The sequence below is a fragment of the Sycon ciliatum genome, chromosome 2, assembly GCF_964019385.1.
Source record: "Sycon ciliatum chromosome 2, ocSycCili1.1, whole genome shotgun sequence".
Classification (NCBI taxonomy): domain Eukaryota; kingdom Metazoa; phylum Porifera; class Calcarea; order Leucosolenida; family Sycettidae; genus Sycon; species Sycon ciliatum.
Genome location: NC_088644.1, coordinates 12,961,076 through 12,974,523, shown reverse-complemented (window position 1 = coordinate 12,974,523; position 13,448 = coordinate 12,961,076). Strand labels below are relative to the sequence as shown.

At 48.0% G+C, this 13,448-nt stretch overlaps 1 protein-coding gene across 1 annotated transcript in view; it reads right to left on the bottom strand.

Moving 5' to 3' along the window:
- The window catches only part of LOC135808789 (uncharacterized), a 16,548-nt gene extending 5,239 nt beyond the window's left edge, over positions 1 to 11,309 (bottom strand). The window contains exons 1-11 of the mRNA XM_065322016.1: positions 11,038 to 11,309; positions 8,848 to 9,118; positions 6,934 to 7,071; positions 6,376 to 6,427; positions 5,262 to 5,608; positions 4,688 to 4,797; positions 4,197 to 4,295; positions 3,646 to 3,762; positions 2,759 to 2,950; positions 1,535 to 1,770; positions 139 to 1,321 (exon numbers count right to left, since the gene is read on the bottom strand). Coding sequence (XP_065178088.1) covers positions 139 to 1,321; positions 1,535 to 1,770; positions 2,759 to 2,950; positions 3,646 to 3,762; positions 4,197 to 4,295; positions 4,688 to 4,797; positions 5,262 to 5,608; positions 6,376 to 6,427; positions 6,934 to 7,071; positions 8,848 to 9,022 — 2,649 coding nt within the window. The 5' untranslated portion in view covers positions 9,023 to 9,118; positions 11,038 to 11,309. The remainder of the gene's footprint in view (positions 1 to 138; positions 1,322 to 1,534; positions 1,771 to 2,758; positions 2,951 to 3,645; positions 3,763 to 4,196; positions 4,296 to 4,687; positions 4,798 to 5,261; positions 5,609 to 6,375; positions 6,428 to 6,933; positions 7,072 to 8,847; positions 9,119 to 11,037) is intronic.
- Between the last annotated feature and the right edge of the window lie 2,139 nt (positions 11,310 to 13,448).

Sequence of the window (13,448 nt, the reverse complement as noted above, 5' to 3'; positions counted from 1 at the left end):
CCCTCCCCCTCCCCCCAACCGAATGATGTTCGTTTCAGGGACGACACAAAAACTGCGATGACCCCTAAATGGTGAAAATTATATCAAAGCACATATGTAATGTTGAATACAGTCACACTACAATATAGGACGTCCTACCTCTTCAAGCTGGTGTGTTTTGAACGACAGAGGAGCAAGAGGTGACCGCGGTGACAGCGGTGTACCGGCTGGTGAGGGGCTGACACTTGCCCATTGGTTTCGACGGCGTGAGCCAGGCGTCAACATACCTTCATTGGTTGGCGTTGGTTGGTTTTGAGCTGCCGAGGGCTCTGGATCTGCTGTTTCTTCTTTTTCTTCTGCTTTCTTTTCCGTTTCTTCTACATGTGCTTGCAGTGGTTCGTCCTCAACGAGCACAGTGTACTTCGGTGGACGTTCTAGCTCCAGTTCATGACTTCCACCGGCTTTTGGCTTGTGCTCCGGTTTAGCTGAGGTGTTCTCCACTGCTTCTTCATCACCCGCCACTGTTGAAGTTGGTTCTACCTCTGCAGATTCAGGTATGAGACTTTCGTCACCTGCTTCAGCCGTGGTGTTCTCCACAGTGACTTGCCCATCTGCCGCAATTGAAGTCGACTCTACCGCTGTGGACCCAGTATTGAGCTGTGTATCGTTCTCGTTTGGCACAGAATCCTCGCTCCCCCGCTTAGAAGTACAAGTGGGCGAGTTCGTGGATGTAGCTTGAGCCGCTTCGTCCTCAAGTGTCCCCACATCTTGATGCTGGTGCTGTGAATCCTGTGGCTGCTCAGCACACTTGGTCTCATGCACGTGTGCAGTCCCAGGCCCCGGCATGGTGGTGGCGATTTGAGGAACCGGTTCTTGGGTGCTGCTTGGCCCAGATTCCTTCAGATGCTTTGGAAGAGTCTGAGGTGCCGTGTCGGTCCTGATGGGTTCAGGCATCGCTCGCTTGTCTGAGCTGCTTTTCTGTGTTGCTTGCTCATCAAGGTGCTCTGCTTTGTCTGATGTCATCCTGGGTGAGTTAGTCTCCGCAGCTTGCGCTTGGAAAGGAATGGCTACTTCCTTCGCAGCAGTGCTGTCTTCGCTCGCTGGTTTCTTACTGGGCACGGTTGGTAAGCTGCGGCGAGGTTTCGATGGCTGCGCATTCAGCTGCGCTGCTCGTCCTCTCCCTGTCACGGGATGCTCGGCCATATTGGGCATTGACGCTGATGGTGATATCGCACCGGAGGGTTGTTCCGCAGGTGTACCAGTCCCACTGCCCTGCATGGCCGTGAGGTTTCCAGCTGATGCCGATTCCGGCACCTTGGCTTTCTTCTTCTTTTCTTGCTTCCTATTTGCATGACACAAACGGGATAAACCATACTCTATCCACTCAACTTCTTATCTCACTGAACTTTCCAGCATTATCTTAGTCATCTCATATGACATTAGCATTCATTGCTTTACAGTCAAAAACACATTCTGCACTTCTCTCCGATACTTGCAGAACATCAGAAAAGAGATCAGCAGTCGAATTGAACGCACCACCAGAAGTATAACCTACTTTGTCAGCCATAGCTTGGCCCACTTGTGCAGCTCGCCGTGCTGCGGGTATGCCTTCATCAGCGCCATCAGGATTGGCGCTGTTTGCCGCTGCATGCTCTCACGCGACGCCTCCAGCTCAGGATGCAGCGAGACCAACGACACTAGCAGTTCACACACGATGGTTGCCACGTCAGGATTAGAATCATTGGTCCTCAGCACAACACACAGGATGTCTCCAGTTCCATTTGGTATATGCTACAGGCATTCCGGCAAACGGACAACATTTAGAAATGCACCATGACAAATCACTGTGATCATCACCGGTATAACAGCTGATGGAACTTTGGTGACCACAATCCCAGATGAACAGTATGTCTGACTCAATCAAACAAATGCATTTTTTATATTTCACAGTTCACAGAGCACCGTTGGAAAATCCACCCACTTCACCTGGTACCATCTGTTTCTCCTTCATGGTCCTTGACCACCTATGATGCATATACCCACACACTGAAATGCATACCGTAGTTCCGCGCATATAAGCCCACGGGCCTATATCCGGATATAAGCCCACCTCCGTTTATAGGCCCATGGGCTAATAAACAGACCCAAACACCGTTACGGACCCGTTTGTCAAGTGTATTTTTCACAATACCGGTACAGAGCTGTTCTTGTTGATGAGCCAGAAAACAAGAAAGTGGAGGGTTAAAAAAGAAAGGAAATTGAAAAAGACAAAACAAGTGCTGAATTTTCAGCAGTGCAGTATACGGTGGGCGGACAACCGCGCACGGACTTGTACTTTTCCGGGTGCCATCTGCCTTCAAAATTCGAATATAGGCCCAGGGTTAAAAAACGAACCATTATTACTGATTTTTTTCCCGGAAAATGCATTATTTCGTATATTAGCCCATGGGCTTATATGCGCGGAACTACGGTAGCACTCTTTCTTGAATGCATGTACGGTCACTTTTATCATGCTAGTATATTATTATCGGAGAGCCCAAATAAAACATCCCGAACCCACAAGGAAGCGATTCCAACCACAATCTGCAGTCTGGCCCAGTGTTGGTCTGAAGAATCTCCATATGGCCGTGATTCAAATTAACAAGTCTGCCAAGAGAAGAATAGGCACATATTTCTGGCACTTTGAGAGTTTAAATATCCCCCCGGACCCCCCCCCCTTCCCCACCCCGTCCCATGAAAAAATGGAGAAGAGTGAAATTCTTTTGCGGATTAAACTTACCACGTCCTGGAGACTCCACTCATGGATAAGCTTGCAGGCCAACTTGAGAATCGAGGCACTCTCAGCAGTCACCAAGAAACCAACCGTCATTCCGACGAGGCTCTTGGGAACTGCAACACCGGGTACTTCAAGGAAGCGTGACTGCAACAGCAAGAGAGCTCCGAGCCAGGTGTCGACGTCTTCCATGCTAGTCTGTATGATACCGGTGAACACACACAAACCAATGCTTAAAGAAAGGACAATAAGAAGATTGCAACTGCAGGCCTCCAATTTTTTACTTATTAATGTCACAGAGCCATTAGGTGCTGCACAGTGGGGGCGGTGGCATATGGGATGGAAGTGGTGGTGGAGCGAAAGAAACTCCTCCGGCCAAGGGTCTCGGATTCACCGTTATTCATGTGGACTTGCGGATCTTCACGCACCACATTCTTTTTCTGGCAGTTGCATGGAGATAAGGGTTGCGGTGTAGTCTAGTGGCAGGACACGGCGAACACAACACTATGTGTATGGGTAGCTAACCATTCACTATGGGGAGAAAAGGTCGAATAACATACACTACACTGTGAATTTGTTTTGCTCGAAACACTATCTTAAGCAATGGAGCTGTACTGAGGCACGTATTCAGCCGAGCTTGCACTGATGGTATACACAGTACACATTGATTCCCTCGCCTAACCTGAGTGAAATATAGATCTGCATCAAGGTTTGTGTCTGCTCAGTGCACGACTCGAATTTCCAGTTGTGAAGAGTGCAGGGTTGCGAGTCATTTCACAGCTGTGACTGCCCTTACAGTTATCAAACTGAGTGTAAAAGGACAATGATACCATGAGATTGAGCCCTGACCTATCCACGGATATTTCATAATGTCTTGCTGATTGTTGACTTACACTCATCAAACTTTCTATTAGCGCCAGCAATGCGTTCATGTTCTCAGCGGAGTCTTCGCCCGCCTTCCAACCCTGGAGAAATGCCATCACTGCTGTTTCATGAGAAACCACTGCATCCTGCACCACAGGGCAAAACGGCAAGGGTTGCAGTGGGTAAGCTGGCAGGATAGGCATGAAATCACAAACCCAAATGAGCAGCGCTTAACTCTGAATTCAAAGTGAACTGTTCAATGTGAAGTCGCCAATGTCAAGCAGCCAAAGCAGTTCACAAAATGACCACACACATCTCAAACCTACTTGTAGTAGCCTTATGTGAAAGCCTCCTAGTTTGAAGTGAATGATAGTCGGGAGGCTTGAATCTGGCCTCCTCTTGCGACCATATCATACATATCCCACATTGGTTGAAGGAAATCACTTTAAAGAACCTCATGCAATCGTACAGGTCAAGCTATATTCTTGCTGCATATTGTCTGAATGAAAAGAACCTTCAGAAGCTAGTTGGTCTACACCTGGATGTGCTTATCCGAATACTGAGCTCTCTCTACACTTACCTCCAGTGCTCGGAAGACTCTATCGATAAGTCCTGATGCAGTTGCAGGATTCGAGACGATCAGCTGGTGAGTCAGAATTTCCGCCACTTGATCTGCAGCCTGTTGCACATACACACAACCCAACTGTGCATTACCAGGGGTGGGGTCAAGGGCCTGGGGGGGGGTGGATCCTGGTTAACTCTTTTCGAATTTCTTATCAAGGCCCAGAGTTGCCTTGGAAGTACTGGTCGTTCGGTTGAAGTCTCAGTCACTACACAGATAGTTGCAACACAAAGATGATGATGAGCGATGATACTCATTGTTTACGACAGGTCGGAATAGACGGGATTTCCTACACATGGAGTTAACCCCAAACCGTGCATTGACCATGTTGAGTTTTTAATAAGTTTGATTCACGTAGTAAAGCTACACAGTTTTAAATGCAGATGTATCCTGGTTGGATTCCTTTGGGGTACACACTTGATGTGGAGACGGAAATGAAATACACGTACCTCGGTTAAATTGGACTCCTCGCTTTTCTCATCCTCGGCCTCCGCTGTTGGATCCCAGATCATGACGGAGAACATGTCGGTGATCCAGGCTCCAAGTGATGCATTGCTGTCTGGGGAAAAAAAATGTACACAGCAGCACCTTCTAAATAGTTCTCTGGATGCTGTCCGTGTTATACCTCGTGCAGCGTCCTTTTTTAAATATTCTTTTCATTTTCACATCATTGGAATTTTCAAATAGAGTGGACGGCAAGTATACATGTATACTAAAGCTGATGATGTATGCCTGTGCAAAAAATGGCTGCTTCTGTCATCACATCTCTCCACTTCATGATCGAAAGAAACTCAGACTATTTTAGTTAGGGTTGTTGGATTATCTGGATCCCTAGCACACCAGCATGCTTGTGTGCAGACAGGGGGTCAAATCAAAAGACACAATTGATGAATAAAACAGTTCACATTGCTTCCCAACTGCCATGATCTAGTTACAGAAGTCGGGAGAAGAACATTGCAAAATCAACCAATAGCAACAGATGAGCCGGTGAACACCACACCCAATAAGTTGCACTCAACTTACCTTTTCTCTTGCTTCCGGCTGATGATTGAGTTGTACTTGCAACACTGTCCTTGCTGAATATTGATGCTGGTGTGCTCGGTTTGCTAGGGCTTGAAGAAGATGCAGCATTTAGAGCAGGTTCTTGCGCGCGGGCACTATCAACACTGTCCCGTGATTGTGGCCGTTTTGTCTCTTTGCGAGAAACGGCTTGTTCCGTTGGCGGCTGCGCTGGGTCCTGTGTGGGTTGAGCTTGGTCCGGCTGCTGTACCATGTTGACGGCCTTCTGATGTCGCCGTGTCCGCTTGCGAGGCAGCGTAGACTTGGTCTGCAGTCCAGGTGTTGCTGGTAGTCGTCGCTGACCAGCTTTACTGTGCATGAAAACAAAACAAAGTTGGAAAAGTTGCGGTGTTAGTGACAGCATCTAGGCTATTTGGGCAAACTCAACTTCTTCAATGCCAGCTTCAGATAGAAATACATGTACTCCATTGAGGACATCCGGGAGAGGACCTGAACAATTCTCTCCACCGCGTACATGTATGTATGCCCTTAGTTGCTATCATATTGAAAGTCATACCGCAATATCTGCGCCAGACAACCCGTTGGGAAAGATGGCTTGGTTTGCAGTAGTGTACTCTGTGACAATGTTGTATATTCAAGTGGATCATGTGAACAGTATGGGAATGCATACATGTATCACCACTTGTGCACATAGAGAAACACAACATCATTCTGACTATATGCACTCTACTAGTATGTCCTAGTGTGGTTCGTGTTGTTTTGATAGCAATCTCTCTCTACCGTAGGGGAGAGGGGAGGGTGTTTACCGCACAGGGCAAGACAGCAGTGACCAAAGACCATTCTCAGTAACTCTGACTTTCATGCTAACATGCATGCATGTGTATATGTACAGTACAGTTCTGGCTCCATTCTGTCCAAATGAAATGTATCCTTGATAATTGAGAGTATCAGTCTACTACTAATGGGGATGCTTGTAATCCGGCAAGCACAGGTAATTATAGAGTGCACTGTAGTGTGTGATGTAGTCAGGAACTCCCAGCCCATACAAGTATGAACTCCTAGCCTATAACTTGTATAATAACTCCCAGGCTACTAAGCACATACTAACAGCCAGTACCTTCTCTTGAAGCGAACTTGGAAGCGCTTGGCACCCACAACTATTACTGCGCCTGCATGCACACACATGATCAGTACGGAGCAACTGAGGAGAGCTTGTCACCACCACCACATCAATACTATACAACATTACTTCAAAAGGTCATGCACCTTTGTACAGATCTGGTCAGTGAAATCCGACCATGGGTGCGTGCATGCACGGGCCCTGAATCACGCAGATCCCCTGGTGCCCTGCAGCTCAGCAATCCAGCTCGGCTCAGCTCATGCACACGCGCCCACACACAGACACACACACACACACACACACACAAACACACACACCTCCCATGCCGTTTGCCGCACAACTATTCTCGTGCGAGTGTTCACTCCTACAATTACACTGGTCAGCAACCTGACTTCATGTACTGCATCAATACCATACAGTCTCAGCTCCAAATATACTGGCTGCCTCTGAGTGGAAACATGCAGCATGCTTAAAACAAGTTGTGCCGCAAAGAAGAGCATGACCTATGTCATTGTGCAAACCCCCCCCCCATGTGTATAACAACCCTCAGCCTACCTGGCGCAACCGGGTACGTCTTGTCTGCATCGCCTTCGGCTATGGGTAGCAGTGATCCATTGACCAAGCAGCCATTACTCAGGGGCTTGATACCAATTCCCTCGTCGCCCATGTACTGCAACTCTCCACGCACGACGCCTGTGTAGGTTATGCAGAAGGCAATGACAGTGATAGAGGTCAGCGGCATTGAGTCAGACGGGTAAGTCCGCCAAGATGAAAGCGAGGTGCTGGGAGTCTACCAGGGGAACTCGTACTTCTAGGTATGCATGTACCAACACACTTGTCCAATATAGCATTGAATAGGATCCGGCAATTGTGTAGATGAAACAATGTAGGATGGAAATACGAAAGTTTCCAGAACGTTTCTGTGTGATACCCATCAGTGGAGGTTAGTGACATACTGAGAAGTAACCAAAGCATTCAATGTCTACACGCAGTCAAGACGAGAAGTAGGAAGTTTACGCCTAGAGTAACATAATCGTGAAATCAGCAGGTGCCAACAGTGCAGCTCACAACACGCCATCACTGTGTCCCACTATACAGTCTACTCGCAATAAGTCAACCACTTGCGATAAGTCGTGCACTTTTGAGAACCGGACAGTGTGCACATGTACTTGCGTGTATGTTTTCACTATACTGCGAGTCACGCACTCGCCATAAGTCATGTACTTTCGTCCCCAGGATCGGGCACACGACTTATTGAGAGTATAGATTGTACTAAAGAATATGAAAGGTACACTGCTGCTCAATGAAACCAGATCACGTGAGTTGGCAAGTTTGCGTACGGAAACCATTCCGCAGCCCAGTGTTCACAGGTCTAGCTATAGCTGTGCAGTGTTCACAGGTCTAGCTATGGCTGTGATGGACAGGGTTCACAGGTCTAGCTATAGCTGTGCAGTGTTCACAGGTCTAGCTATGGCTGTGCAGTGTTCACAGGTCTAGCTATAGCTCTGCAGTGTTCACAGGTCTAGCTATGGCTGTGATGGACAGGGTTCACAGGTCTAGCTATAGCTGTGCAGTGTTCACAGGTCTAGCTATGGCTGTGCAGTGTTCACAGGTCTAGCTATAGCTGTGCAGTGTTCACAGGTCTAGCTATAGCTGTGCAGTGTTCACAGGTCTAGCTATAGCTGTGCAGTGTTCACAGGTCTAGCTATAGCTGTGCAGTGTTCACAGGTCTGGCTATAGCTGTGCAGTGTTCACAGGTCTAGCTATAGCTGTGCAGTGTTCACAGGTCTAGCTATAGCTGTGCAGTGTTCACAGGTCTAGCTATAGCTGTGCAGTGTTCACAGGTCTAGCTATGGCTGTGCAGTGTTCACAGGTCTAGCTATGGCTGTGCAGTGTTCACAGGTCTAGCTATGGCTGTGCAGTGTTCACAGGTCCAGCTATGGCTGTGCAGTGTTCACAGGTCTAGCTATGGCTGTGAACTTGGGGCAGTGTTCACAGGTCTAGCTACGGCTGTGATGGACAGTGTTCACAGGTCTAGCTACGGCTGTGATGGGGCTGTGCAGCGCCAGGCACGTACTTGACTCACTTGATCAGGTTTTTCTGAGCAACATCATCAGTGTAGTGATGAATAAACACACGAATGAGCGTGAAATTTGTGTGGGTGGAAACTGTGGGGCATGCGTATCACTTGAATAGTGTGAGTTAAATTTATGATAAACATAGTTCTAAGAATCACATGTCCATTTGTCACACGGGTTGCTTTTGAAACTTGCTAGATCCAATTGCACCGTATGGCTGAACTGAGCTAGGTAGCTTAACTCTAATTACAGAAACTAGTTGTAGAGAGAAGCAATGTGCCTACATGTGCATGCCTACATGTGCATGCCTACAGTCATGTGCATGCCTACATGTGCATGTCTACATATGCATGCCTACATATGCATGTAGACATGCAGGCTGCACACATACCTGTCCCCACTGTGTCTTCCAGGATCATAGTGTCCTTCGGTTGCATCGGCCGCACATCTCCTGAATCTATGAAGCACACCTCAATTGATTGCACTAGCGGCGACTCTGCTTGCCAGGTTGCGCCTACTGTTGGACTAACTGGTGGATTCTGAGATGTTTTGGATTCATTATCCATACTAGCTGCTAGTACGACGGTTCTTACGCCAGCTTTCAGGGAACACTGTTGTATTTGGTAATGTTCAGCTCCGGGTAGATCTCATCTTGCACATGCCTATCAGCAACAGGACCACAGAAACGAATCATTAGAAATGATAGCGAGGAAAGTACCGGTAAGTTGGCCTGACAAGCAACATCCGCTGATGGTGATACTGTCAGGAAATATACCCGTATACCCGCATACCCCTATCTGCCCGTATACCTGCATACCCCTATACCCCCCCCCCCATATATACCCCTTTATACCTCACTCCATATACACTTACAGTCTTAGGCATGCTCTCTCTTAGTGGTGTATATATCTCCATATACACTGCTAAGGGAAATTAGCAGTAGTTGTCGGCGAGGAACAAGCCATTAGGAGGTCACACACGGTGAATATGGAGAGGTATAAATATATTATAACAAAGGGACCTCGTGTATATCGAGATGTATACACCAGTTATAAAAAACTCGGCTTCGCCTCGGTTTTCATACTGGTGTATATGTATATATTATAACAAGGAACCGAGTGTATATAGAGATATATACACCAGTATGAAAACCGAGGCGAAGCCGAGGTTTTTATAACTGGTGTATATATCTCGATATACACGAGGTTCCTTTGTTATAATATATTTATACCTCTCCATATTCACCGTGTGTGACCTCCTAATGGCTTGTTCCTCGCTGACAACTACTGCTAATTCCCCTTAGCGGTGTATATGGAGATATATACACCACTAAGGGAGAGCATGCCTAAGACTGTAAGTGTATATGGAGTGAGGTATAAATCTCTATATACACTCGGTTCCTTGTTATAATATATACATACATCCCTATACCCCTCCCTATATACCCCTATACCCCTATACTCCTATATACTCCTATACCCCTATATACCCCTATACCCCTATATACCCCTATGCCCCTATATACCCCTTGCTGGAAAGCTTTCGTATGCGCTGAGACAAAGGGCAAGCAGCAGCATTCAGCACTGTACAGATTTTCATTTTCAGACTTATTTTTGGCCATTCTACAAAATCTACGTTTCTCTGTCGGGAGTTTTACACTCGAAACAGCTGCATGAAGGAATTCAGCACCAACGGATGTGTCGCCGGCTTTGCTGACGGTGCGCCATGGCAACGTCGTGTCGAGGTTGGCTGGAGAGTGCAGTTATGGTGTGTTGGTTGATGAGGAATGAAAATATGCACTGAGAGTGGCCATACAAAATTGCATGGGTTCTCGCACTGCATAGCTAGCTGGCACAGCAAGCAGCTGTACGGTACTGAATATGCCTTGCTGGACACGGGATAGAATATGCCTTGCTGGACACAGGATAGAATATGTCTTGCTGGACACAGGATAGAATATGCCTTGCTGGACACAGGATGATACACGCTCTAGAAACATGGCGCATGGCGCCGGAAAGAACACAATACAAATGTTCCCACCTGGAGCAGGCTACGAATACGGAAGCATCCAATAGCATACAGGAGGCTTTCTGCAGAGCTCTTACGCATCCTCGTTCCCATCTCCTACTCGTAACTAGTCATGTAATTATGAAAGTGCGAAGTCTTATATTTAGCATCTTTGCCCGGCGAGTACCGGTATGTCTGAGCTCAGTGGTCAGTATCTCATTCATTCTCTCCTCCCAGCTACATGTACTGATGTAGTTGCAGTGGCGGATCCAGGAGGGGTTCCAGGGGTTCCACGGAACCCCCTAAATTTCGTAAATGTACTACTGGCAACCATGTGCGTGACCATGTACATGTATCAGCTATTCAGTTTTGGCTATACTGGAACCCCCTGAAGTGATCGCTGGACCCACCGCTGAGTTGAACGGGATATTTACCGCAGTCATTAGTCTATACCGAAACATGCGAGGAGTGGCACGCACTGATTTGGTAGGCTTCAACGATTTCATTCAACGGTCATGTATTTTTCGCTCTAGGCAACACAGCTTCGAAGTAACATAGTTAGTTAGTTGCTCACCGCTAAATGGTTGCCTGACACAGTTGCTGTTTTTTTTCCTGTGCGTTGTCCCCCGCTTGGCTTGGCTTGAAAGTCGACTTCGCGATCGTCTCTACCGTGCCCTCTTCCCAAAACCCCGACCACGCAGCTTGCTTCAGTGTCGGGGCAATTCCGCAGCTCTGATCATGGCTGGGTGACACAGCCACTTGAACTACTCTCGTATGCGTGGTCCTCCTGAAACTATTACTTGTGAAAGGCTGAATGCAAACACCAGGAAAAAACACCCTAATCAGTAATCGGGACATTGTGGACTGACAAATGAATCGTAGATTCCGCTAGGACCCGCAGGGTCCGACGTGGAATCGGGGTTACCATGGTTACACGAGGAGTGAAGGCGAAGAATGTGACAGTGTGTTTGGCCTCAAATCGCTCTAGTTTTCCATAAATTTCCAGCGGTTTAAAGATAAAAAATGCAAATACACGCCTTGATTGCACCTAGCACCTCTTGCTTTCTTTGGCCTTTTCTGAGCGACCAAAAAAAGTACCAGTATTGACAGTGAGGGGTGGGTGACACCAGCACAATGGGCGGGAACACACTGTCACATTCCTCGCCTTCACTCCTCGTGTAACCCCGATTCCACGTCGGACCCTGCGGGTCCTAGCGGAATCTACGATTACACTTCGGAGCTTCGGCTTCGAATGTGACAGTGTGACTTTTAAAGTGATCCACCACCTCAACCAAGGCAAGGGCGTAGCCAAGCATTATGCGCGAAGGAGAAGCGTGCATGTGGAGTGAAGGAACAGGCATCTCGCAGAGTGCCTGATATACAGTAAAAATGCCTCTATGTATCGAGGATACACCATATGTACAGGTGCCCTTCAAGTCGGAGACAAGAAGGGAGAAAAGGGTGACAGTCAATTAAAAACGACTAGCACAGGACACAGATAATAATACTGCGACACTATGGCGACACGACATGCATCCAGCTGCTTCAGCTCGTCTGCCAAGCCCTTGTTGGTAACGAAAGCCTGGTACATGGTAGGTCGGGCACAAGGCACACGTGCATGCAGTACCGGCGGATCCGCCATATCAGTACTAAACAGTACGAGACTGATCTGGTTGCTAGCTATGGTTGCGTAGATATTCCAGGATTCGTACGATGAAATGCTATCCACAGTAGTAAATTACAGATATGGTTACTTGGACCTGCCGTTGTACGGAAAGGGCCGCGCTGATATGCACATATCATATGGGCAATGAATTGATCCCAATTATGGATGCGGCAGTAATCGTGCAAGGCCTTGGCTGGCCAGACCAAGAAGGGGGTGGTCCCTCGCGGTGCCCGAGGTGGGCACTAACTTGAGTAGTGGAAGGCAGTATACCACAAGTCATAGCGTACACGAAGGCAAGTGTACATGACATTGCACTCTTGGCACTACGCTCAGCAGATAGCTGGAGCGCCCGTGCCCGTACGTGCTCCAGCCACCGAAGGTCAGACTGAGGTATGGCAACAGTAAAAGTGTTATATGCTTCACCACTTCGAGGTTGCTATCACAAAAGGTGCTTGAGCAATAGGAATGGCAGTACAGCTGTATATTGTTGGCACTGCACAAATGGCAACCATTTGATGTTTATTTTGCATTGTTCACAGAGGTGCATCGGCCACCTCTGACATCGTGATCATGCTTCCAGAACCATGTATCTACATACAGGTAAACCTGCCTTAACCGGACGCCCGTGGTGCAGCGGAAACTGGTCTATGACATTATTCCGCTTGACACAGGGATGCACGTTCGATCCACAGCCCTTTGGTGCAGAAACATTTCCCGGTCAATACGGGATTCTGCTTGGCATAGGAGCAAGCAAACACAGGTAGAACTGTACTTGCGAAACAACAAAATGAGCATGGCAGAACGGCATTAAGTTATGGGCGTGACTCTGGGCATGAAACAAAGCACTCGCCGGTGCTTGCAAAGCCACGAGACCATCGTTCATCACCAATGGACTGATGGTTAGAGGGTGGCAAGGCCCCCGACAGGGCCTGCCCACTGGCGTGACGGAAGCCACCATATCTACAATGACCGCACAGTCCACAGACATGGGTGGATGCGAGTTAGGCACAGACATTGGAAAGGCACTCCTGCTTTTCATGAAATTGCCCTGACCACACAAGGAAGGCACGACTCAGGGCAAGAAACAAAGCACTCGCTCAGTGGTGCTTGCAAACCCACGAGACCATCGTCCATGGGTAGTGGATGGATGGATAGAGTGGTTAGAGTGCGGCAAGGCACGCGACAGGGCCTGCCCACTGTAGAGACCATCGTCCATCGACAGTGGACGGATGGTTAGAGTGTAGCAAGGCACGCGACAGGGCCTGCCCAGTGGTGTGACCATCGTCCATCGACAGTGGATGGATGGCTAGAGTGTGGCA